Source organism: Corvus moneduloides, chromosome 5 (assembly GCF_009650955.1).
Source record: "Corvus moneduloides isolate bCorMon1 chromosome 5, bCorMon1.pri, whole genome shotgun sequence".
NCBI classification, from domain to species: Eukaryota; Metazoa; Chordata; class Aves; order Passeriformes; family Corvidae; genus Corvus; species Corvus moneduloides.
The window spans coordinates 5,953,962-5,980,265 of NC_045480.1; the positions used below are offsets into that span (position 1 = coordinate 5,953,962).

A 26,304-nucleotide genomic window follows, 5' to 3' on the forward strand; every position below is an offset into this window, starting at 1 on the left:
AACCCAAATACCTCCACTTTACATAGTGAACATCATCTCCTCTTGGTCCCATGGTGGGTCATGGTCAGCTGAGCAGAGCTACCATCCTTTGTGGGGGCTGTGTTTCCAAGGCTCCTGTGCCCTCCCGTCCAATACGTGGAGCTGGGAGTCGACGCCAACTGGGAGCAAAGGCTTTGGCTCTGCTGGCCCCGGGGAGGTGACGGCACGAGGTCTGTTTTGCTTTTCCAGCATGATAACAAACATCATTCCCTTGTTATCTTTAGAGAGAGCGATCTCTCGGGGAGGGGAGGAGTGAGGCAAGGTCAGCTCTGTACCTCGGCTGACACTGCTGCGTGCCTGACCAGGAATGCCTCCATGACAGTGTTCAAACTCAAATGTTTGCTACCCTTTGGTAAACATTTATCCTTCTTGATGTTGTCAGAAGCTGGGCTGAGATGCAGGGGCAGTGGCAGGGGTGGCATTGCTGCTCCTCTTGCCTCACCTGACCTCCTGCTGCGATTCAAAAGCAGCCACGCAGCCTCTTGCAGAGTCTTGCTCACTTAAATCAGGCAAACCAGTTTATTTTTTTAGCTTTTAGGGACTATCGCTCTGCCATCATGTACTGGGGGGAATAGCAATGAGTATTTAAGGAAAGCGGATTTGGGAATTTGTAAGTGAGCAACATTATCCCAAGGGTTAATATGTCCCTAATCAGGGGGACAAAGAATACTGTGTGACCTCAAGCCCCAATTGCAACCCGATGATGCTGTCCAGCTTCTAACTTATGTATTTGCAGCAAATTCCTTATCTATAACAGGCACTGAAAGGAAAAAAAGGGTAAATAAAGCCTATCAGCAGTATTGTATCGCTGACTCTCCCTGCAGACCTTGCTTTACTGATAATTATTAATTCCCAAGCTGAGAGCCACTGCAGAACTCATAACTAAAATATGATGGTATTTCTCAAATTAAAAGTGCTCAGTGAACGTTTCACTCTGCTCAAAAGAAAGAAATGCCCACAAGGTTTCCTAAACCTTGTGTGTGTAACAGGACAACTTGGGGTTTTCCCCATTGCTCTTGCTCAAAACCCAGGTGGGAGAATTGCAGCGTGGCCAACGCAAAACCTGCTGCTCCTGGTTTAGGTCATCTTGCGAGGCTGTTTGGGTTTTTCTACAGCCTTCCATTTCCCTTCTTTTTTCTGGCTGGGCCACACACATGAGGTCCAGTTGCTTGCTGGTTCTTGAAAGCAAAGGCACTTTAAACCCAGTCCTTTGACAGGAGTGCAAACAGCCCTGGAGCGTTTCCCGCAGTCAGTGAGCTCAGCCCCTCTCCCCTTTATAAGCTAAAAAGCTGCCTTTAATGTATATAATAAAAGACATAGTTAAAAACTGTGCTTTAATAAAGAAATACAAATGACAATCTAAAAATGTATTTTATTGGGCTGCTAATAATGACCAGCGGTGAGAGTGGAGGGGGGAGCAATATAATGAGCTCCTGGGAGGGGGTTTGGACACAGCTGTCCCATGTGTCCCCGAAATCTGGTGGAAGACATCTCGAGCTCACTGGGAGCCAGGGAACTTGGCATGGAGCAGCCTGGCACCCCAGACTCTCACACTGCTCCGGCGAGCTCAGCTCTTGCACAGCAGCTCCCCAGTTTGGGGCCAATTGTTTAGCTCGGGAAATAAACAGGCAGGCACTGAGGAGTTCAAGTTTTGTATATTCATGTCAGTAAAACAGAGACTATTCCCTCCCCTGCCCAGTGATTCCTGCCTGCCCCATCCCCTCGCGCGCCCCAGTGCCTGGCGATGCCCAGCCAGATCCACACTGGAGTAAGACACATGGGAACCTGATTCACACTGAAGTAGCCAGGAGGTGAATCTGGCCTCACAAATAACATTTCCCCTTGAGATTAACAAAACATGTTAATCTTCTTGGTTTGGAAACTCATTTTTTTTTACTTGAACGCAGAGCTCTGTCCCTCCATCATTAGCAGATGCCCTGCATACGAACTGCATTACCTATAAAGTCTGCTTACTCCAAGCAAATGTTTCTCCATCTCTTCTCTTTTTTTTTTTTACTTCAATTTGAAGTGAAAGGTACAGTATAGGATTCAAATGCTTTTGCATTACACGGGTTTCTGACCACTTGAAAAACCCCACGGAAAAAACGACTTCACAAACCTGATACGCTGGCTGAATCATTTTGCTGCACTTCTTTCTGCCTGGCTGAACTTTCTTATGGTTTCTTTTTTTTTTTCCTCTTTGCTTTACATGGAACTTTGTTTTTGCTTGTTTAATTTTATTCATTAAAAAAAATAAATTCATAGCTCCTGTTTCAGCTCTCACTTCGTGTCAGTATTTCTACCCTGTGGATTTTGCACAGGCAGGAACATCAGGAAATTGCCCAAAAGGCAGAACTACAGAGTAGCTCAAAGGAAGAAGCAAACCCGAATGCTGAAGCATGGTTTGGTGTTGTCACAGCTCTTGCCCACACCAAATGCTGGCTCCAGGGCTGCAGGCAGGGAAGTGCAGGCTGAGGAAATAAGAGGTAACTCAGAAGGGTACAGAAATTGGGCTTTGTCACCGACAGCTGGCTGGCCTGCTTGCCACAATCTGAATGGCACCTCTGACTTTTCTTTGGCTCAAAGATTTAACATTAAGGCAAAAATAAGACACAGTGTAGAAGCTCCATCAAATCTTTGGCACAACAGCAACAACAACAACAAAAAAAAATTACTGTACACATGAGCTGAGAGGGTAACATTTCCCAGTTAAGCAAAGGGAAAAGTGCTAAATAAATTGCACGTACTAAAAGGTGGCTGGCTTAACAACAATAAGAAGCATCCCTGTCCTTTTGTTTTTTCTTTTCTTTTCCTTTTTTCCTTTCTGTTCCAGAGATTAAGAAAGTTCCTTGGCCAATCGTCATCTCCAATAGGGGTTTCTGCAAAAAAGCTGCTTTCAGTCTTCATCTGGATCGTGCAACCTTTGCCAAGACCAGATGTAACTCTGGCTGGAAGCTCTTCTGAATCCTCCCTTCCTGGTTATTACTCCTGGAAAGAGAAAGATGCACCATGAGAACAGTGAACACATGGTGTCCCAGCGGCTCCTCGTGTGGACTATCGCTGACACACATGGGAGCATCCTTGGGGACTGCTGGCCATGGATCTGCAATTTCTAAGAGTAGGACTCACAGTGGAACCATCTGTAGGTGCCACAATGGTGGCCAGAGCCAGCATAGTGAAGAGGGAGTGGCAGACAGGAAGAGGAAGGCTTGGGGAGGAAAAACAACAGAGTAATTTGGTGTTGGGTCCAACTCCTGCCGCCAGAAAAAAAAAAAATTAGAAGTGATGGCAAATACCTGCTATTTTCAGTTTCAGGAGCTGATCTCAGAAAGCAAAGGAGTTGCAACTAGATGGGTTTATGCAGGAGATGGGCTTTACTTCTGTATTTTAGTTGCTGTACTGAGTTTTCTGCAGGCATGGCTGCTCAGTCTGTGGGACTGCAACCTGTCCCACATGCCTGTGCATCCCCTGTGAGTCACAGCTGTGGTAGATTACTTGGGAAATTACACTGGGCTACAGAATATTATGGCCAGGTCCATAGGAAAATGGTCAACTCCAAACTGTGGCAGCTTTAGACAAGGAAAATCTCATCTAAACCCCCTTCAGCATTAAAATAAGCCCCACAAATATCCCACAAACAATCGTTAGCATAGTTCAAAACAGAGGAAAATCCTCAGGGCCTGAGGATTTAATGAGATCACATCTCCATTGTCCAAACTGCCTTCATCACGTGGGCTCCTAAATCCTTCTTTAAATAACTCAGGAATTAGAAACTTGGAAATGAAATCACATTTAGCTAGTGCTACCACCGTTTCTTGCTTCTTGCCAGTGGATTTAAGAACCGTTCAGGATGCAGTACGGCTTCTGAAGGTCCTTTGGACACAGTCACCAATTCCCTGGACAGGTCAGCCATCTTTCTGTCAGTCCTAGCAAGGTCAAACTCCTTAAAGCCTGGCCTGAAAAACTTTTTTCCCCCAATCTGTTTTGTTTCTGTACTGCCTCTCCTTTTCCATCACTGGATATTGTAACATCAGGGTATGAAATACTAGTAACACACTAGAATTTATTTTATTTATGACTATCATTAGGGCAGCTGCTGTGAGATCAACAATTACAGCTGTTCATCCATGACAGACTAAGGGACAGGGGAACCTAAAATCCACCTTGTCACCCCCTCCTGTCAAGTGCACACCCGAGGAAGCACAGGACTGCCTCAGGAGCATCAAGGTTTCTCTTGGTAAGAGTATTTCACTGGAAGCACCCAGGTTATCCTCCATACAATAAATGCTGGTGTTTGCTGGACTCCAGATTGCTGGAGTTGTCTCTGGACCATCCTACCTAGTGCTGCTCAGAGAAGATGTGGAAACTATTGCCCTAAGTCAAGGCCTTATTTGGGATTTTGAATAAACGAGGTTTAGGTGGGAGAAGGACAAACAGCCTTGTGTATTGCCAGTGTTTCTGTTGGGAACCTCCAACAATATGTAACACATATTAAATACCTGTAATAGAAAAGTTGGTTGTTTAATTTATCTCACATTTAACTATGGAAAGGAAATGTAAAAGAAGGGAAGCAATGGCTGTTCTCATAACGTTAAAAGACAGCAGAGAGATCAACAGCACTGGTGGGTTTGGGAAAGCAGGATGGCTTTAGGAAGAGGAGTCTCAGGGTCAGGTCTCCCCTCTGAAGTCTCTGCAGCTGGGGAAGCTCACCCATAGGGGGCAAGAGGGAATATGCACAAACCAGGCAATGGCAGGTAAGGGCATTTGTGCTGCACCTTCTGGACACAGGAAATGGAAAGGGGAATGGAGAGATCCCCCTGCAATGCAGTGGAGATGCTCAGCACACCTCAGCGGCACCACTCCACTGGTCCCCAGGCACTGCCCAACACTGCCCATGGGTTATGTTTGGTGGCAACAGGCTCCTTTCTTTCCCCCTCCACCCTTTTTCACTCCAGCCAGGAGCTCTGAAGACAGATTTATGAGCCTGGGTCTGCTTTAAACTAATAACATCAGAACTCCCATGGCTCTTGAATTTGACAACTGGCCCAATGACCTTGGTGAGTTTGCAGCATCCCAGAGCATTTCAATCTCTATAAATCAAAGCACTTCTGGAATTGAGTCAGCCTTTGTTCCAGGGCTTCTCCTGTCTATTCTACTCATATTTTCCTTTTGCTGCAGTTACCCAATATCTGTGGGGTGGATCTTACCCTATTCTATTCTTACCCCTTGCTACAAAGGGGATGGACCCTATGCTGGGATCCTGCTCCCACCATGGGAGCAAATCCCTGGCCCCAGTCTTTGTGTGCTGTGACTGCTCCAACACCCCATAAGCAAAAGGACTTTTGGGGTGCTGTCATGCAACAGGGGAGTCCCACATCACACCCTTTGCAAGGAAAAGCTTTGGGCCCTGCTCTTTGAGGTACTGATGCTCAATGCCCCAGTGGGCCAACGCAGGGTGTGCAGTGCCCTTGGGGATGCCCTTGGGGCAGCTGCTGCTGCCTCCCTATCCAGAGTTGGGTGATCTTGCTCATGAACTTCTCATGAGCCTTAGCACCCCTGCCCCACCTGCAATCCCTGTTTTGGGCTGCAGGGACATAAAAGACGCAAGTGACAAGCAAATGAATCTCGCTACCCTCTCACTGCCTTGTTTTTAAGCAGGTCCCTGGGTGGGTAATCCTCCAGCCAGCATGCAGCAGGGATAACTCATGGCCAGGCAGAGCCAGGTCCCCTCTGTCCCCCCAAGGATGCTGTCTCAGGGCAGATGCACAGGCGGCTCGGAGCGGGTCCCTGCTATCCCGCGGTCCAGCTCCTCCCCAGAGCCTGCGGAGCTGGCGGCCGTGGCGAAGCAGACTGGCTGGCTGCCCGCTCTCGCCGGCAAGTCCTAGCAGGGAAATGAAGCTATTTTTAAAGAGGAACCTCTGCTAGGTCAAACTGCAGGGAAAGGGAGGTAGAATCTCATTATGAGACCCCCTCCTCCCCACACAGCATGGGAAGCCACGAGGAAGAAATGCCATGCAGATCATCAAGGTTTTACTGTGCTGGCTCCGAATGGTTCTGATAATCAATATCAGATGATCAATAACAGCAAGACCCTGCAGCCAGGATCATCCACACGAACCAGGGGGTGGGAGCTGTGGCTTTATCTCAGGGCTTTGTCTAAATAAATCACGAGCCATGGTACAGTGTTATCGAAAAAATATGTTCCAAGCAAATGGTTTCAGTGCTGTACAAATCAAGCCTGCCACTACCATCTCTCTTTTAGAATATAAACCCTTAACTTGTTCACTTCTGCAAGTAAATATGCTTGCAGAACGCCCTCCTTTCAATTTTTTCAGTGGGACTAAGTGTTACCTACAGCAGCAGCAAAGCAGCAATGAGGGGGCATCAAGGGGGCACAACACCACAATAACTATTTTATATAATGCAATAATTACATGCATAATGTCAGCCCTTTTAGTGCAGCAGGCTGCAACAAACAGAGAAGCTTTTCATTCCATATATGTTTCTGTATCATTTAATTATCTGGGAAAAGATATATATATATATAAAGCATATTTTTAATTTTTAATTCCTTGAGTTTGTGCTCATCCACACACACAAGCACAAAAACAAGAAACTAAATTCCAGCCGAAAACTTTTATTGAGCTCCAACTGCTCGCCTGTTATTCATAACCCAGTTTCCTCTCTCACAAAGAGACCTTTCGCATGGTTTTGGTTTTTTTTTTTTTTAATGTGTGTGTGTGTTTCTTTTTTTTTTTTTTTTTCCTTCTGCCTTGCTAACAGCTGCTCGCAGTGTTGTATCCTGAGTGATGATGAGGTTCTGAAAGTGTTTTTTTGGAACAGATGGCCAGGAGAGAGCTGGGGAATGTGCCAGCAGCAAGCTGGGGAATGCGCCAAGTCCTGCAGTGACTGAGTACTCTGGGTTCCAGCTCGCGTGCCTTTCCCCTGCCCTCTGCCCCAAGTGGCGCCAGCAGGACTTCCCAGCTCGCGCTCCGAACATCTGGAGTCTGCGACTGCCAGAAGAGCCGGGACGGGGGGAGGATGAAGCAGAGAGAAAGAAAAAAATCCTTCGCCCATCCCTCCCTGCTCCGGCTGAGCTCCCATGGCCGTGGTGATGCTGCTGCCTAGCACGGGGGCTAATCAGAAGCAAACAGGGGAGGGGAAGGGAAAGAAGATGAACCTTGCCATGGGCATTTGGGGTTTTGGGTGCTGGGTGTGCTGTGCAGGGTGTTTGTCCGCGGCTGGATCCTGCTCTGTGTAGACTGAAGGGCTGTTGTTGTGCTGACTGCTGGGGAACTAAGGTCTGCCCCACAGCTTTGGAGCTGGAAGATCTGGGGGCTGTGATGCACAGCTCTGCACCCCTACAAATGTACGGCTCCAGGGAGAGCCCCCAGCCATGGACCCTACAGCCCTATCCTGACCCTGAGCTGCTTTCCTGCAGGGCACCAGAATTCAGCCCTGTGGGGGAAAAAGCTGGAAAAAGAGACTGTGGGACCAGCAAGCTGGACCCCAAACGCTACAGAATCCATGCAAGGCTTTCAGACGACCCCTGGCCACTGAGGATCATGTGCCACGCAGAAACAGGGTACCTTGGGGGTAAGGAAAACTTGGACTTCCCTTTCCTTTGCTGTTGCATCCTCTGTGCTGCCAGAGAATGCTCCTGGCCGGAGCTGAAAGCAGTTCCCCCCTTTTCCCAGGACATCAGTGTGGCCCCAGCAGGACTTGGGGGTCTGCTAAGGGTGTCGCAACCCAGATCTCTGATGTGCACGGTTGGGTGCATGGTTAAGGACAAGGTTTAGTCCAGATCATTTGTATAACCAAGCACGAGGCAGCTTTAAAGAATGAAAACTATCATCAGAATTCACCACCACCACCCCCCCACAGTCAGCTTTTTTTCTTCTTTTTTAAGAAAAGGCATCTGAAACCTCCTTTGTTGCTTATAAATGAGATCTCCCATCACCAAACACCCTCTGTCAAATCTCAGTTGCAAAAACTAAAATCACCTTATAACTGTAGTTAGGACAGAGAAGGGGATTTTTTTTCCTAGTCAACTTCGAAAGGCTAAAGCCACCTTTTCTAATTATCTAAATGAGAGTAGAAAGGGGAGGTAAAACCACTCAGCAAATTTCCTATTGCAACAGCAAAATCCGAACAACAACCTAACGTTAGGGACACAGGATAATTCGCCCCCAAAACAAAGCAAACGGCAATGCACAATCCAGCAAATGCAACATCTGGAGTCCCTGCCTGCCAAAACAAACTCCAACCAGCTACTTTTTTGTGTGAAAAGCTCACGGTGCCACAGCACATCGCAACCAGAGAGCTGAGAGAGTGAGAGAGGCAGACACACAATAAAATGGAGATGACAGGAGATAAGGGTGTTGTGGAGCTAACGTGGAGCTCAAGGAGCGGAGGTCCATGCTCAGGATTGCTGCGATTTTTTAAGAGAGAATATAAAAGGAAACTCAAAAAACCAATAATAAAATAACAACCACCCCAAAGTCGATAATTCAGAGGAACTGCTCAGTGAGCAGTGGTTTCAGAGACCTGATTAAAAACACACAGCGCTTACAAAAACGTGCCGATTTCAACATTAACGAGGGCGCGGCGATTTTGGGCCAAGCCATTGTATCCTCATCCAGCCGCCGTGTGAGACCCCCCAGGAGAGACATCTCTTCACACCACCTGACATCCAGAGCGTGGATCGTCGCTGCACAGCCATCCCGGATCTGTAATTTCCCTCTGACAACAGCCTTTTCCTCCCTCGTGCTCACGATTTGCTTGGCTCAAGGAGAAAGGGAGACTAGCAAGATGAGTCCTCCCAGCCCAGGCTTTGCATCCCCATTCCTATCTGCTGGGAATTACCAGAGTTACTTAGTGGTACCTGCTGGTTTTGGCTTCATCAGCAGCTGGATGTGCTCCTGCCATCACCTGAGCAAATACTGCTAGAAATAAAATTGTACTTGTCATCCACGAGGGAATCTGTGTGCTCTGGGGCTGCCCTACAGAACAGAAATGCATGTTCGACAGTTTCCAGCAAGAAAAGCAAGGCAGAGCAGGGATTAAGACCCCGCCTCAGGTACAAAGCCTGGCTTTCTTTTCAGAGAGGGCTTTTGGAGAAGGGTTAGGGTGGGTGTCCTTCAAGAACGTGGAGAAAAGTCAGATTTTCTCCGGGTGATGCTGTTTCTGTGGGTTGGTGATGCCTGTTGGGAGGCAGGAGGTGCCCAGTGAGAATTCCATTGTTCACGCACTCTCGATGGGCTCGGGGCTTTTCTCCACGCATCTGCTCTGGAGAGAACTTTAGAGAGAGAACACCGTAAATGGAAGGCTTTTAATTCTTAATTTATTTTTTTAATTAAGGATGGGCCCAGCCCTAATCCTCAGATGTGAACACCCTGGGATTTGGAGCCATTTAAAATCTGGCTCCTTGCTTTCTTTCTTTAAGCCTGCATTGGTTTACATAAGCCAAGACAATGGCTCTCAGCCCACTGGGCACCCAAAGGCTGAACAGCAGCCCAGAAATGTGGTGAAGCCCCATGAAGGATGCTCATTCTCTTCCTTCCCTCCATTTTGACTTTGGGAAGGGACCCAAGACCTAATTAGCAATCTGCTAAAGCCTCACAAAGGATGCTCATCCCCTTCTTGACCTGGAGAGGGGACCCAAGACCCAACCAGCAACCTGCTGAAGCCCCCAGAATGATGGTATTCTTCTCCCTCATCTCAACTTGACGAGCAGACCCAGGAACCAACTCTCACATTGCCCTGGGGTTGGTAGCATCATTTCAGTGTCCCTGGGACACCACTACAGACCCCACAGTGAACCCCCAATTTTGGGCTGTGCCCAGGGGCTCCCCCCACACCTCCCAGTCCCAGGCAGTGCTGTCAGCTGTGGGCGAGAGGTGCCGCGTCTCCGCCTGGCACTGCTGCTCCGCGAGCATAAATACAGCCCGTGACAGCCAGAGGAAGCAACAGGGAGTGTGCTATTGTGTTTATTTATAAACTGAATTGCTGCAGGATGATTTGTTGGGCTAAAGAGGAGGAAAAGTGAGGAAACCTGTCCGAATCAGAGGCAGATCTTAACAACACCGGGGAAGGAGCCTGCTCCCCAGCTTAGCTGCCCATTCATCCATTAAAATCCTGCTGATTTATTATCCCGCCTGACAAGCAAGCTCAGAGAGCAGGGGGAAGTTCAATTCAAGTTTACAAAACTCTTTTTGTCATAAAAGCCTGAACAAAGACATCAATCACTCCTTTAATTCACCCATGTCACTCTCTGAGAGGAAAACTGGCAGAACGCTCTGCTTCCTCCTCCCGCCGCTTGACGATGATTTCACCTAATTGGTTCAGTGTTAAGTAACCTAAAGGAATGCGAGGCATAATTAGATTTAACGTTGTTTCCTCAAGATACCCACATGTCCTTCAGGTCATACATCTTACTAATGTGTTTATACATACAGTGTCTCCATTAGCTACCTTTTTTTTGTTGTCAGGTGATTTTTCTCAGAGATAAGTGTTAGATTAAACAAAACAGAAAACACAGGCGGGCGACAGCGTTTTACAGGCTCCAAAAGGCGACTCAAGGTTGGTTTGGTTTAACAAGTAACAGTCCCAAGATGACTCTTAATAGGATCACGCTCGTGTTGGAACACACAATGGGCGACTAACAAGGGGAAGAGCCTGGCGCAGAGGACGGGGAGGAGAGAAAAGCTTTTGATTAGGGAGGAATGTGGTTATTACAAGATCAGATGGATGGAGTAGGAAAAGAGAGAGAGAGAAAGGCGAGGGATATAAAAGTCAGGAAAATTTCACAAGGTTCAGAAAGGAAGGAAACTACTTTGGATTTTTTTTTTCCTTTTTTTTTTCTCCCTTTTGTAACTTTTACCATCTTTTAGGGGGTGAAGTGGGGGAGAGGCTGTAACATACCTTCCTTTTTTTAGATCTTCCTTCTGCTTGTAAGGTCCTAGTGCACTGCTCCACACATTCAGAGAAGCTCATGTTACTGTGGTCAGCGCTGTAATCCAGGTCTGCTAGTCTGGCCAGGGAAAGGATATAGTTACAGGCTATTCTCAAGATGGCCAGTTTGGACAACTTTTGACCATAAGAATAGCAGGGAACCTAGAAAGGGTAACAGGGAAAAAGAAATAATTAAAAATTAGGCCAGATAAACAAAATATCTTGCTTGAAGCATGACAAAACAACTGTGAGTTATTTTCTTAGCAGTTTTAACATAAATAGAAACTCTAGTGATAAAATGCCATATGGTCCCAACAGGTTTTTAAGAAGAACTCCCCTGCTGATCTCCATGGGGATGAAAGCAGCACGAAGCCTCTTGATTTCAGCAGGGCAGTTCTGCTTAAAATATGATGGCAGGATATGGCCCAGGACATCTGCCTGCTGTTCAGTTCGCTTCTTGGAGGCCCTGTTTCTCAGAAACCTTCAGCCCCCACACCTCACAGTAACTTGTCCTGAGTAACTTACTCCCCACAAGTAGCTCCCATGTCATCACAGGTCTTGCAAAATAAGGCAATAAGGAGGTATGAGCAACTATATCACAGCCTGGTGTTTTGTGCTCAGACAACATCAATTGAGACTTTCAGCCCATGCAAAAACATGACGTTGTTGAGGAGCAAGACCTTGAGGAGGCAGTAATTTCTACCTGGTTAAACACCCCATCATGGTATCTCAGCCCACAAAAGAGACCAAAACAGAGCCTGTATCAGGGAGTTCGATGCACCTTATGCAATTTATTTCTTTTTATTATTCTTAGAAATCTTAAAGATTTCTATTGTAATGTGAAACATTCAAACAATTAAAACTAAACAGAATGTGTCTCAATAACTGAGCAGTATATGGCTCCTGCCGTAGAAGGGTGGGTTGCTTTTCAATCACGATCCAGAAAAACACTACATCTACACTCAATTTCAGGCACACAGCTTTAATATGTCCAGCTTAAAGAGAGGTCTTCTGAGTTCGATAGGCTTGGGCACCCCATTTTCTAGTTTGCAAAATTGCTGAAGGTCACAACGCGCAAGAGTCTATCGCCTTTGGGAAACTGAAGCTGTGCGTTCATCTGAAATCCATCCGAGCCCCTCAGGTTGTCTGGCCACCTGTCAGTCTAAGTTTTCATAGTACATCAATCATTGGAATGCCTCAGTGTTCCTCTACCACCTGCCTCTGTACCAGTCTCCATCTTCCGCACCCCTCTAGGGTGTCACACTCAGCTTAGGCTGGAGATTTTTTAACACCTCTTGCCATGCTCATGCCTCAGCCTCTCTGTCCTCCACAGGGACACAAAGATGGGATCAACCCCAGAATGCTGTCCCTGACTTTACAGAAGGTAAAACAGGTTCAGCCCCTCCACAAACCCCACAGCAGCCACACACAGATGCAAAGGGAGGAGCAGAACAGCTCAAGCATATATAGGATTTCCCCAAGTGTTCTGCCAGGCTCCAACTACCGTCACTTCCATGACCTCAGCTAGATGTGCCATCCCCATATTTAGCAACCCATGACAGATCTTTTCTGTCCATGAATTTGGTCTGGTAAGCTGAACCTGTTGATTTTGAGCAGCCACAACATCCTTTTGCAAAGTGTTCTCTCCAGGCTATGTAAATTTTTTCTCTTTTTGCTTGTTTTGAACTTGGCTCCCACTGTCTTCCCTTGAGGTACTACAGTTCCCGTATTAGAAGAGAGGACAACAGATATTTATTCACCTCCAGTGTGACATATGTTTTTAGTTCACCATCATCTCTTCAGCCTCTTTTCCAAAAGAAAAAGATTAATCCTCCTTAGCAGACAGTTCTATGGAAGCCATCCCATATCTTTGATGACCCTTGCTGCTCTTTCCTGAACCTTTCCTAGTCCCTTTGGAGCTGAGATGATCAGAACAACACACAGTATTCATGTTGTGGTGCATATATCTAACAGATGCTTATGTGCTCTGTTTTGTTCAATATTCCTTTCTTCCTAACTCCTGATTTGATTTGTGACTGCTGCCAGACACAGACCTGAGATTTCCATTGAACCATCTACAAAAACCCTGAGGTCTCCATTCTCTGAGATAATGGTCAGCTCAGTGTCTATCACTTTGTATGTGCACTCTGGTATGGTTTTTCCCATATGCATCACTTCACTTCATCTGTGTGGTATTTATTTCATCTCCTATATTATTATGTAATCACTCAGAGTCATAAGCTTCAGCACAGCTCACACAGTCACAGTTTCAGGTGGCGGGACCTGAAATTCCCTGTTCAAAGCAGAGTTAAACTGAGAGTCAGATCCTGGTTTGTCCATGCATGACATCCCTCCCTGCAGGAACTGGCCCTTTTTCTCTACCCACCATTCCCTGCCTGTACACTGATCACTAATCCATGCTCCCATCCAAGCTGCTCAGTTTCTTCTTTCCTTCTCTGCCACAGTGCTTATGGAAATCCAAACTCATTGCCTGGATCACCCCTATCCATGAGCACAAGGATTCTCGTGCTGTTGACCCTATGGGCCATGTCTTGTCCGATACATAGAGTCCTTCAGGTTGGAAAACACCCCTAAGGACATGGGCTCCAACCATTAACCCAGCACTGCCAAGGCCACCACTAAACCATGTCCCCAAGCACCACATCTACATTTTCTGAACACTTCCAGGGATGGTGACTCCAGCACTTTCCTGGGCAGTCTGTTGCAATGTTTGACCATCCTTTCAGTGAAGATATTTTTCTAATATCCAACCTAAACCTCCTCTGGCACAACTTGAGGTCATTTCCTCTTGTCCTATCACTTGTTACCTGGGAGAAGAGACCAAATTCCACTTGTCTGCACCCTCCCATCAGAAACTTCTGGAGAGCAACAAGGTCCCCCTTGAGCCTCCTTTTCTAAGGCTGAGCCCCCTGGCTCCCTCAGCTGCTCCTCATCAGACTCGTGCTCCAGACCCTTCCCCAGCTCTGTTGCCCTTCTCTGGACAGGCTGCAGCACCTCAATGTCCTTCTTGTAGAGAGGAACCCAAAACTGAACACAGGATTGGAGGTGTGATATAGCTGAGCTGCCCATCAGTACCCAGCCTCTCCAGAAACCAGCCAACAAGCTTAAAATGGCCTTTTTTTTCTACACACCATGTACTACTGGTACCCTTAAAAATACAAGGAATCACAGAATAGTTTGGGTTAGGAGGGACCTTTACAGGGCACCTAGTCCAGATTTCCCCCTGCAACGAGCAGGGACATCGCAGAGAATCTGTTTAAGAGCCCCTTTTTGTCTGACAAAACCTCTCTCTAAATCCCTGCCTTCAGGTTTTTTGCCAGCATTATGCACCCAGCAATGTCCTTGCCTTCAGTACCTGGTCCCCAGATGCAATGAGCTGAGTTATTTTGAAAACAAGAGCTTCAGGCAGCAGAAACACCCAAGTCCCTTTCAACGCCAATGCAACAAAAACAACAGAGACCCCAGATCAAATGGCATCAGAGAAGAACAAAGCAAGATGGAAACTAAAATGGAAGGATTCAGTGAAATGTGGGAGTAATTTCAGAATTAGAGCAAGAAGGAAGTTAAATCGAGTGGAAGGAAAATAGACCATGAAATCCTTGAGGCTGATGCACAGACGCTGTCCAGTTACAACACAAGAAGGCAGGCTAATGTCTCTTTTCCTCATCTGTTTTGCTCTTTCTTTTGTGTTCTGGGCTTTTTTTTTTTAAGGGGAAAAAAAAAAGAAACAAAAAGAAACAAAACAAACCCCAAACTGTTTTGTAGGACATGTTTGCTACAAATGGCAAGGAAGATCTCAGAGCTACACACAGCTGACAAAACCCTCAACTGGGATTACACAACACTTTTCCCACACTACTGCAGCAGAGTCCAAACCGGAGCTGCCTCGTATGTCCATGGGAAGAGGTTCACCTTGAGCAGTTCAGATACTGCCCTGATGGGTGCGGGGCACCAACATTAAGAGATAAGAGGTTTTTTTGCCATGGTAACAGTGTTAGAAAAACTATTTCATAGGAACCCTCCCTGTCTTGGCTCAGCTCCTGCCATTTTAATGTTTCCTTTTGAATTAAACATGGAAAATTAAGAGAGGAATGAGCCACTTAGTTCAGATCCAGAGTCAAAACTTCCCCAAGTGTGTGTCTGTGTGTGTGTAACTTTGATGTTATCTCTTCTTTAACATAAAGTCAACAGGAAAGAAGGGACAGATTTGTACAAACTGCAGTAAAGGGTGTCAATGACACACTTGGATGCCAAGAAATCTCGAAAACCCAACTGAAAACAGAAACAGTGTTTCAAAGATGGAAAAAATGCCTGAGGCTGGTGTGGCCCTGCAGGTGTAACCCTCCCAGCTCCCACCAAGTCTCCACGCAGATCTTTGGCAGGCAGAAATGTCAGCAGGTATCTATCATGCTCCTGGCAAGGACCAAACCCTTTCCTTCTGTCACCTTCTTGCTCCTCATGGCCGAACTGAACAGATTTCAGTGCTTTAATGGGGCAGCTCTGAGCTGAGCAGGTCCATCCAGAGTCAGGGGGAACCAGGCTCGAGTTCCTGTGCAGTTAATGAAAATATTTCCCTTATCTGATCTCACCGGTCTCTGCCGAGCATCAGCACAGATCACCATCCTGACTGCAGTATTTGCAATGATTAAAAGGAATTAGGAAGGAACTGCAACTGAAATTTCACACCAATCCTAAGGAATGCAGCTGTCTGCTAGAAAGGCAAGGACACTGGCACCATCCTCGGCTTTGGGACACCAGCACAGTGAGCTGGGACCAGCAGGAACCAGAGCTCCAGCCAGAGGATTCTTGTTAGTTGTGTCTGCAAAGGGTTCTGCAGAGTCCCATGGGTCTTATCAGTGATCCCCAGGCTGACAGGAGTTAAATCAAGGCAAGACGAACGCTCCTGGGACATATTCCTGTGCAGAAGAGCCCTTCTTTGGGAGGAAGATAGAACAGGATGTGACTTAACAGGTCTTTTCTATCCTTGATGTCCAAGATTTAGAGGCAGCGCCCTTGGAAAACCAGGGATGCTCCCTTTGAAATCCGTGGGAAGTCTGCTGCGCACTTGACCCACAGCCAGCCCTCTCGAGGAAGGCAGGGATCCACTGCAGCTCCCCAGAGAGTCACTGCCATCCTCAAAAGACATAGGCTGGGAGCTGATTCTGAGACTGCACAGGAGAGGAGGCTGCAGGATGAAGTTGGAACAACTAGAGATAGGTGAGAGGGTACAATTCCCACCCTGCCATACAAGGGTGCAGGGTATGTTCACTGTAATGGGTCTGCAGGGCACAACCAGGAGCATCCCATGGACCTTAGGAGCACTAAGCCAGTTCACATCATTGAGCTTCTGGCTGGGTAGCTCTGTCCTTATCAATAAGATACCATTCCCATAAACAACCTCTGGACCTGTACAGATAGACACCTGTAAAACAAGTCTGATTTTACACTGCATGAAAATGTTGGAATAAAGAAGGGTGTTGAGTGCTGGGGGTCCAGATGTCTCTGTTATTGTGCCTAAAATGTGATTTAGCAGCACAGATGTGCACAGACCCCCTCCACATGAAGGACCCACAGGACAGAATTGGGCCCCCTGGGCACAGCAGGGAAGATGGGGCAGCTCTAAAGCAGTGTTTGTGATGCAGCATAAGCCAAGCCCTCCTGACAGCTAGTTCCTCAACATGCCACAGTAAGCTGCTGAATCTACCTGTCTGCTAATTCATCTGGTTTATTTTTATGCTGGGAGTTAAAACACATCAGGCCCCCCCTTCCTTGCCCCTCTCCCCCAGGAAAACATTTGGCTGCCTCTCCCCTGCATCCCAACACGCAGCCCAACGGCGCTGTCTCATTGTTTGTGCTGCACCTCCTGCCAAAAGTATTTCCAGAGGTTCATATAAATGTCCGGCACTTAACAGTTCTGGCTTTTGTACATCCCTTTCTAACCGAGGGTGAGTCAGACATTTCCTGGGGTTAAGGCACCTTGGGGGAACAGTGGCAGGGAGGGGCAGAGGAATTGACACTGACCCTTGCTTGTCAGCCCTGAGCACAGGGGAAGCCCCTCTTTCATTATCTCAAATTATCTCCAGGGCTGACATCTGTAGAGCTACTGTGGATGTGTGGATGCCCCATCCCTGGAAGGATGCCTCGTCCTGAGGCCAAGTCGGATGTGACTTTGAGTAACCTGGGCTAGTGGAAGGTGTCCCTGCCCATGGCAGCAGGGTTGGAGCCAGATTATCTTTAAGGTCCCTTCCAACCCAAACCATTTTGTGATTCTATGAGTAAGATCCTTAACAAGCTGAAAGCCTTGCCCAGAAGATCATCGCCTGTTTTCAAGACGTGTTACATTGTGGAGTGTTTTTGGGAAGGATTTGGAGCCAATATTTTTCTTTCCACCCAGTTCTGGGGGTAAAATGAACATATATGGGTCTTCCTGCTTCTTGCAGGACTCATTTGATGACCTGGTTCGTGTGTTCAGGTTCACCAGCAAGGTGACTTGGCTTCCCTACCTTGTTCTCAACAGCTGCAGGCCCTGAGTCCTTCTAATATTCCAGGTGGGACAATGACGACTTACACAGCTGTATGATGGAAAAGCCTGCAAGTATTCCTGGGACATCCTTTCACAGTCCTGCCAGACCCCTTCAGACTTGATTCTGAAAACTCCCTGCTGCTGCCCCCAACACAGCAGCAACCAGCTTCCACTGATGGCTCCTCTGTGCCACTGGTGCTCACTGCACTGACCTGGACCTTTGGGCAGCACCATGTAGGTTTGAACCCAGCAAGGCCAGATCCTGCTGTGTGGATATATGGCATGGTTCTCAGGGGACTGCTTCTGGAGAAGGGCCCCATAAAATCACAGAATAGTCTGAGTTGAAAAGGACCTTTGAAGGTCATTTAGTCCAACCCCCTGCAGTGTGCAGGGACATCTTTAACTAGATCAGGTTGCTCAGAGACCTGTCTAGTCTGACCTGGAATGTTTCTAGGGATGGGATATCTACCACCTCTCTGGGCAACTTGTGCCAGCGTTTTACAAGCCTCATTGTAAAAACTTTCTTCCTTATATTTAGTCAAATCTACTCTCTTTTAGTTTAAAACAATTATGCCTTGTCCTATGACAAGAGGGTGTACTAAACAATTTGTCCTCATTTTTCTTATAGTCGCCCTTTAAGGGGAAGGGGTGAGGTGGCTGAAGCAATCTCTTAAAACCTTCTCTTCTCCAGGTTGAACAACCCCAACCTTCTCAGCCATCCCCTTGGTCAACCTGGTGGCCTCCTCTGCACTTGTTCCAACATCTTTCCTGTGCTGAGGATCCCAGAGCTGGATGCAGGTGGTGTCTCACCAGAGCAGAGCAGAGAGAAAGAATCACCTTCCCTGACCATCGGTGGTGTCACAGTGTCAGATGTTCCATGGAGCTCTATCCCAGCCAGTGATGGGCAACTATTCCATACCAGGCTTTTGTTCCTCTGCCACCAGACTGCAGTGGTGGGCAAGGGGCAGCCCTGTGCTAGCAAAGCAATCCCAGCAGGTTGAAAGAAAGCCTCACCCCTGCCTCACCATAGGGAGCAAAGTGCCCAGCCCAGGCCCAAACCCAGTTGAAAGAGGCCAACAAGAACAAAAGCAGCATTACTCAGGCAGGAGCACCAGTCCTGAGCGAGGTGCCTTTGCCTCCTGGGTGGGTCCACGCTGTCAAACAACCCAGCTCCCGGTTCCCTCCCAGCTCCTGGCTCCCCCATCGCTCACATTACAAAAACATGAGTTCACTCCTTGGAGCGAATGAATTGGCTCCCTCCAAACAAAACCTAGGTGTGGTGCTGGGTGAGTTCACCCCGGGAATCTCTTCCAAATGGCAGTCTGGTTAATGCTGCCCCAGGCCTGGCTCCGCTCCGTTTTGGACAGTCCTCCTGCACTATCCACAGACATTCCGCACCCCTAAAGCCTCCTGCACATCCTCAGGGCACACAACACACCCCCTCAGTATCATGCCTGAAAAATATCACATTGCTGGGCTGCAGTAGAGCTCTTACCTTACTGCTGGCTCTTTGAACCACCTCCCAAAATAATAACCACACAGATGATTACTGGAGTTATCAGAGGAGAAATCCCAGGGCTACTGCGCACAGAAAATCTCCTCTGAAAGGGGCTACCTTCCAGCACTATAGTGGGGAAACACTTTTTTGGGTGGCAATTTAGTGGTTTCCATCTGCATCTCTGAGGTCCAGTGGATCCAGTTCCCCTGGTGAACAGGAGAGTGAGCTCCACTGGAGATAATGGCATTACCCCAGCCCCAGCTTGGCCTCAGTGACTCTTCAGTCACCAGCCACTGCTGGACACCACAGAGTTTTCCCTTCCCTTGCTATCGCTGCTGCGCCCCAGGAGCTGCCATGAGCCTGTGGCAGCTGCAAGGAGCACAGCCTTCCACAGCACACGTGTGGCTCTGCTTGCATCCCTGCATGGCATGGGGGACAGCGCAAACCAGGACCAGGATGGGATATATCACTTGGGGAACACACATGGCATAGATCAAAGCAGATGCAGGCTGGGAACAAAGAGCATGGGAAGCTCTGCTGCAAGGTATTGAAAAGTGTCCCACCTCCCCACTGCAGCCCGGAAAGGAATTTGACAGTGGATTAAGGCAGGGAGCAGACACTGGATTCAAAGCTTGATGGAGAAAAGCAGACTCTTTTCTCCAATTTCAGCAGGAGCCATAAGAAAACACAGGGGTTAACTCAGAGTGGCTGCAGCAGGCAGAGCAAATACCTCCCAACAGCAGCAGGATTTGTAGCACAGGATAAAATCAGCTAGGCAGCAGCCAAGGGAGCAAAAAAGCCCTGCTCTTGGTGACACACAGTCATTGTTTTCAGGATTTTTGTCCTTTTGTCTTATTTTCTTTGTCCCTTATTTTCTTTCCTCCTGTGTTGCTTCAGGCCAGTATTTTGTCATCTTCTTTAGCTGTTAAACCACAGGGCCGCCCCACTCAGGGCTCTAAATATCCATCAACATCACTCGGGACTGGCAGCAACCACGGAGACGCTCCGGTTAACGCTGTGCTGTTCAGTGACAACACGCAGCGGTGGCACTGCACACTGTGTCTGGAAGATGCTCCTGCTCTCCTGAAGTCCAGCTGCAACTCTCCAGCAGCCAAACCCTCCCGCTCAGCCTTCACCCAAAAGAGCTCAATGGGTGGTTTGTCTTCAGGAGCCAGATTTTAAGGCATCTTAGGGTTTCCTGCTTGTGGGATCACAGAAGGATGAATCACTGGGAATAGGGCTGGGAGATGTCAGCAGGTGACCGAGGATAGCTCTCAGCCTCCCCACCACACAGAAAGGACACGTCAGCGACACTGGTCACATGCAGGGTCCCACCTGCAGAGGTGACAAACCACAGCCACCCTTGGGATGACACACAAAGAGGGTGAGCACGAAATGACGCATCCGCAGAACAGCCTCAGCCTTCTCTGGCTTGTGGCTAAGGCACTGCTCAAGCCACAGGCCCTGCCTCCATTTACTGCCTGGCTTGTCCCTTCAATCCCCTGCAGATAGTTTGCTCCCACAGCCACAAAACCTCCTGTAGCCTTGAGGCTGCTGCTCCTGATGTCCCACCACGCTCCCAATGGGAACGAGCAGGGTCTTTTCTGCACTGATTTAACAACAAGCCACAGCAGCCATGTGCATGCCGGCAGCAAAAAGTGAAAGGATACTAGTAGGGGAGGGGGGGGGAACCTCCATTCCAGCAGTTAAAAAGCCCTATAAAACCCTAAAGTATCTCCAGAACCCACATGAGTGCAGAGAGTGAGGCTGTCAGCTGCTGAGGCAGAGGATGTCCTGGTAATGCAGTGGTGAAAAGATTTAGAAAAATGCCAGTACACTTCAAGGGAAGATAAATGTCTGTGGACACATTTGCTCTCGGCACAGACTCCAGCTCACTGTGGCTTCACTTTCTTCAGGAGGAGCTGGACAGTAGTGCTCTAGAGAGAAACCAGATGTGCAAGCCCAGGCAGGCTCCAGATCAGGAAGGCTGCTGTGGCTGTCTCCATCCATCGAGGGAGAGTTTGCTGCCACCTTAGGGTCTGTCAGCACAGCTGAGGAGCTCCATCCCAGCTCCTGGGAGTGTAGCATACTGGTGGGAGCTGGTTTGCTTGGCTGTCCATGCAGTCTCATGTTGAAGAGCACTACTCCCTTCTGGCCAGGACCTCCAGCAGAAAACCTGGTGGCTAAGGCCATACTGTAATAAATGTTACAATGGTTCAGTTTCACAGCTGGGATTTGCTGGAGTATGAGACTCTTGCTGCCAACAGGAATTTGCAGACAAAAAAAAAAGTGGCAGAATTGCCTTGCATGGAGAACAGTTGCTTTGAAGATAGGCAATGTCGTTGTCACATCTTGCCTCCTCCAGATGGTTGCACTGCTTCATGAATTTGAACATCCACCAGCACAAGGACTGGTAGGAGTCTTCACATGGAGATGACCTCAGGTCCTTGTGAACTCAGTGCTATGTCTCCGTCTGCATCAGAGATGTTTGGGTTCACTGATCACCCACCATGGCAGGGAGAGGGAGAGGAAAAGGATAGAAGTGACACCCACCATGTCACACGTGGAGGGCCCTGCAGCAGCTGGGGCAGTGCAAGATCCCACTGACCAGCACCTGCCATGGCATTCGAGGGCAGGATACCAGCGCTCCAGATAGGAGCTGCCCAGTCACAGGAACAGGAGCAGCCCCCAGGGACAGCAGCAGCAGCAGAGGGACAGCCAAGTACAGCAGAAGTATCTTACCACCTCAAAGTGCTTCAGAGCAGGTCAGTGTTTTCCAAGGAGAACTACACTGTTTGCCTCAGGACTCTGCTGCCAGTGGAAGGATCACTTGGACAAATGATGCTTGGGGGACTAAAGGAGAGAAATCTCTTCCAGACTTAATAGCTGAAGACCACAAGTACCAAGACCAGGGGGAAGGAGCTGTGTCTCAGGAAAATCTGCTCTTCAGTCCTACTTTAGTGCTATGGCCGTACGGCAAAGGCAGAGCTCAATGCAGAGAGAGGGAGAGAAATCCTTGTTCCTGGTGGCTGTGACACCAAGGGTTGAGCACAATGGCAATGACACGTCTCTCTCAACAGCAGGCAGCTTTCCAGAGCTGGCAGCTGCCCACCTACCTCCCACCTCTGAGGGGGCCCTGGCCTCTGAGGCAAGCTGGGGACGGCTCAGTCCTCAGGGACATGGCTGGGTTAGCCTCTCCTTGTGTGAAACAACTGTGTTTGGCTCTTCTTCCACCAAGAACTGGGAGAAAAAAAAGAACCCACACCCCTTCCTGCCATCTGGAGAGTTAGTCGACACAAGCCAAAACATGTGTGCCATATGTACACAGCTGTGGAGCGCAGGGACGCCGCCGTCAGCCCATCTGTCCAGCGTGCTGCGTGCCAGCCGCTTGCCCTCAGGTGGGCTGCTGAGACAGGGAGAGTGTCCTGCAGAGAGGCATGACTTCCCTTTCCTCCTCCTCCTCCTCAGCAGGCATGAACCATGAACGGGCTCCCTACAGTATGGCCATGGTGGGCCTGGTCCTGCAAGCTACGGGGTTTTATCTCATGTGTGCCAGTGAGGATGGGTCTCTCCACCCTCATGCGTCCAAACAGGGTAGGGACAGGGATGACACCTGAGTGGGTGCTGGGTACCAGTGGCTGAGCAAGGCTCCTGCTTCCAGCAGCTCCACATCCAGCACCTGACCCCTTCCCAAACGAGCTCGGGGCCAGGGTCGGCTGTGTGCAAGCACGGCACAATCCCCTGCTCCTCGCCCGCCTGTCTGTGGGGACGTATCAGTTTCAGTGCCTCAGGAAAAGCCTCCCAGCTGCTTAAGAGCCTGATATGTGATGACAAGGAGGGGACGGAGGACTAACCAAGGAACAAGAAGCAAAGGGAGGCCTGCAGCAGACAGCACACAGGGATTGCCTCCTGCATGGGGCTGAAGGCCCTTTGTGTGCTCTGGGATGTGGGAAGACGGTGCTGACCTGGGGCAAGAGAAAGCCTCCCTACTACATGTACCTCTACCAGGGCATCTCCATACCCCTGCTCCCACCCGCTGGCCAAGGTGTGACAGAAAGCAGTGTACTGTCTCCTGATCCAAGCTGCTCCTCAGAAACCCCTCCGCCGTCAGCGCTGTGAATGACGTGAGTGACAAGCCAGCGCTGCGCATATGTGCAATGAAGCTGGCTGTCACCTGATGTCACGTACGGCACCAGGCACGCCGCTGGCAGCCCAACAAGAAATGAATACAAATGTCATCCAATGGTGGTCAGGACAGCCAGCCCACCCCTCAGCTAATTGCTAGGAAAACCTCGCGGCAAACATTTCCCAGAGAATGATTTCTTTCTCTCTGCAGAGTGAACACAGCTCTGCCAGTATGTTCCTGTGCTGACCCTAGAGACCGGCTTTCATGGGAAGAGAGGACAGCAACTTGCTCTTCAGGCTCTTTGGGCTCCCAGCTGAGTCCACGGCTGAAGTGATTTATAGAGACAGGGCCAAGGCCAGGAATCTGAGGCTTTTCAAGAGTTGCCCATTTCCCCAAAGAGTGTGGCTTTAATTTGTTGCCTGCCTGACTTCTGCTTGAGGCTCAGCCTAGAACAAGATTGCCAGTGATTTGGGAAATCAGTGCTACTTCCCCTTGCGGTTTTGGTGGTGTAGATGTCTGTCCATGGAGAATTAGACTGACACTTCCAAGCGTGTTACACACAGTCACCAAACAACCGAAATATGGAAGCAGCTTACAGAAACAAAATATACCAAGTTTGAAGTTTGCATCTACTACAAGGGGTGGCCTCTCAGCACCAGGGGACAGCACCCAGCATGCACTGGATTACCAGGATTACAACAGGAGCAGTCAGATCCCACCACTCCATGGTGATCAAAAATGCTCTCATTTAGATGCTCACCAGTGATTCTTTCCTGACATACAGCCCTGGTCTCAGTTCCTGAGGTTAGGGCTGGAAATCTGTTTGCAGAAATAGATGATGGGAAAGGATTAACTCTTGGGGTGCTGCTAGCCAGGACACAGCAGTCATTGTAAAGGCCTGCAGGCAGCATGCTGAAGATAGGAACAAGCAGACTTTCTCTAAGCAGGAGAGAGGACTGAGTCCTAAAGCGAGCACACTTGGGGAATGGCTCAGATTAGAAATGTCCTAAAGATGGTGGGGAAAAGCCTGCGTGTGTGAGCTCTCCTGCAAGCAGAGCACACTGCTCCCACCAGGCTGGAAGGACCATCCTGGGAGAGGTGATGCTTAGCACCTCTCACAATCAGACTCATCTGCAGCACACAGCCCTTCGAGCCCTGTGCATCTCCTCCTTCCTGCACGCCTGGAATAGTCCCATCAGCACTTAACAGAAAGGCAGAAAAGCCAGCACAGCTGGGCTTGCACAGTGCGACAGCACATCTTTGTCTATCACTGTGCTGTTACACGCTGCCTGCACGCAGAGAGGGCTGAGTGCAGGGTCCAGGGCACTGATTTATCCTTGTGCAGAAGATACAACAGTCTTGCGGCTTCTCTGTATCTCTCCTCATCCTGGGGAGGTGATGGAAGGATTTTAACCTTTCATTTACCTTTCAAAGCTCCACCCTGACAGTGAGAACATGTCTATTATCCTTTACAGACAACCCTGAGGATTTTCAAGTCCTCTCAGCAAGAAAGCCCAGCATCAGACACACTTCAAATACGCACTACAGTAAAAATCATGGGAAACTAACTGGCAGAGGACCACAACTCAACTATCCCTAGCAGACAGGGCACACAGAAATCTGTTTCAGAGGCTGCTGCAAGAACCGCAAGGGCCCTGAGAGATCAGGCACCCTGCACCAAAGTCAACAGATGCACGGTGCTGCCCAAATTCCCAGTGATCCCTTTGGGGTAGCTCACCGCAGCTGGACAGCTGGCAAGTACACGTGCTCTTGGTACAGGAGCATCACCCCAACTCCCAGCTTGACCAAGTGCCTCTCTACACACTGTTCTCACTCAGAGAGATTTCTCGGGTTTGTTTTATTTTTTGCCCTCTACACCACTCTCCCTCCGGGAAAAAAAAAAAAAAAAAGTCCAAAACTTTCTAACAGCAAGCAAATTAAAAGCCCTTATTTATTTATCTTGAGTGTTAGCACAGTTCTAGGGTTGGTACTTCCAGGCATTTTGAACCGACTTCCCCTCCTGTCAGGCGGCCACTCGGCTCCTGCCCTTCACCTCCCCTGGCCCCGGGCGCGGGGCAGCGCGGGCGCTCCCCGATCCCTGCGCACCCTCCAGCCCCCCGCGGGGTCCCGCCGGGCAGAGCACGGGGCGGGCTGGCGGAGCGCTGCCCGGTGCCCCCCGCGGGCGGGCGGAGGGGCCGGCGGTGCCCGGGCGGCGGCAGGTACCTGCTTGCGCAGCGCCTCGAAGGCGGCGCTGATGGTGTGGACGCGGGTCCTCTCCCGGGCGTTGGCCAGCAGCCGCCGCGTCTGCTGCAGCGCTTTGATCTCCGGCGAGACGCCGGACGCCTCGCCCGGCCGCGGGCGCGGGGAAGCGGCGGGCGGCGGCGGCGGGGCGGCGGGGAAGGCGCTGGCGGCGGCGGGGCCGAGCGCGGCGCTGCGCGGCTCCCAGGCGGGCGGCGGGGCGGCGGCGGCGGCGGCGGCGGGGGGCGGCGCGGCGGGGGCGCGGAGCCCGGTCCGCCGCCCGCTCAGCACTTTGAGCTCCACGCGGAAACTTTTGCAGCCGCCGTGCTTGCGCCGCAGCCGCCGCAGCCCCCCGAGCTCGGCGGGGCAGAGGCGCGGCCAGGGCTCGCCCTCGGCCAGCGGCGCGCTCCGCATGGCGCGGGGCGCTGCGCGGCGAAGCTCAGCCGCGGCCGCTCCGCCGCTGCGCTGCTCCCGCTGCTGCCGCTGCTGCCGCCGCCCCGCTGCCGCCCATCTGCGCCCGCCCGGCCGCGGCGGGCAGCGGAGCCCCGGCTCCGTCCGTCTGTCCTCTGAGCGTACGCCCGGCCGCAGCTCCGCGCAGCTCCGCGCAGCTCCCCGCAGCCTGCTCCCGCCGCCGGCAGCCGGCCGCCGCGCAGATGAGCGGCTTTAAAGAAACAGGAAGGCTGGCCTTTTTTTTTTTTTTTTTTCTTCCCAAAACAGCTGTGCTGCCAATCTCCTTTGTTCATCCCCCCCCACACCCCCCCTTCCCTTCCCTCCCACCCCACTCCCACTTTCTTCTTTAATCTCGCTCTTCCATGCGATGGAAGAGAAATCCTGCCCCCCGGAGACTCGCCGCGACCCACCGTGTGCGCTTCCCCCTCACCCCCCGCCTTGCTTCCCCAGGGAAAT

At 49.8% G+C, this 26,304-nt stretch overlaps 1 protein-coding gene across 1 annotated transcript; it reads right to left on the reverse strand.

Annotated features, from left to right (window-relative positions):
- Positions 1 to 1,391: 1,391 nt before the first annotated feature.
- ATOH8 (atonal bHLH transcription factor 8) lies at positions 1,392 to 25,827 on the reverse strand. The gene is made up of 3 exons (XM_032109753.1): positions 25,384 to 25,827; positions 10,963 to 11,154; positions 1,392 to 3,027 (listed from the first exon to the last, which is right to left on the reverse strand). Exons 1-3 carry the CDS (start codon positions 25,810 to 25,812, stop codon positions 3,022 to 3,024), a joined length of 627 nt encoding a protein of 208 aa, XP_031965644.1. The 5' UTR covers positions 25,813 to 25,827; the 3' UTR covers positions 1,392 to 3,021.
- Between the last annotated feature and the right edge of the window lie 477 nt (positions 25,828 to 26,304).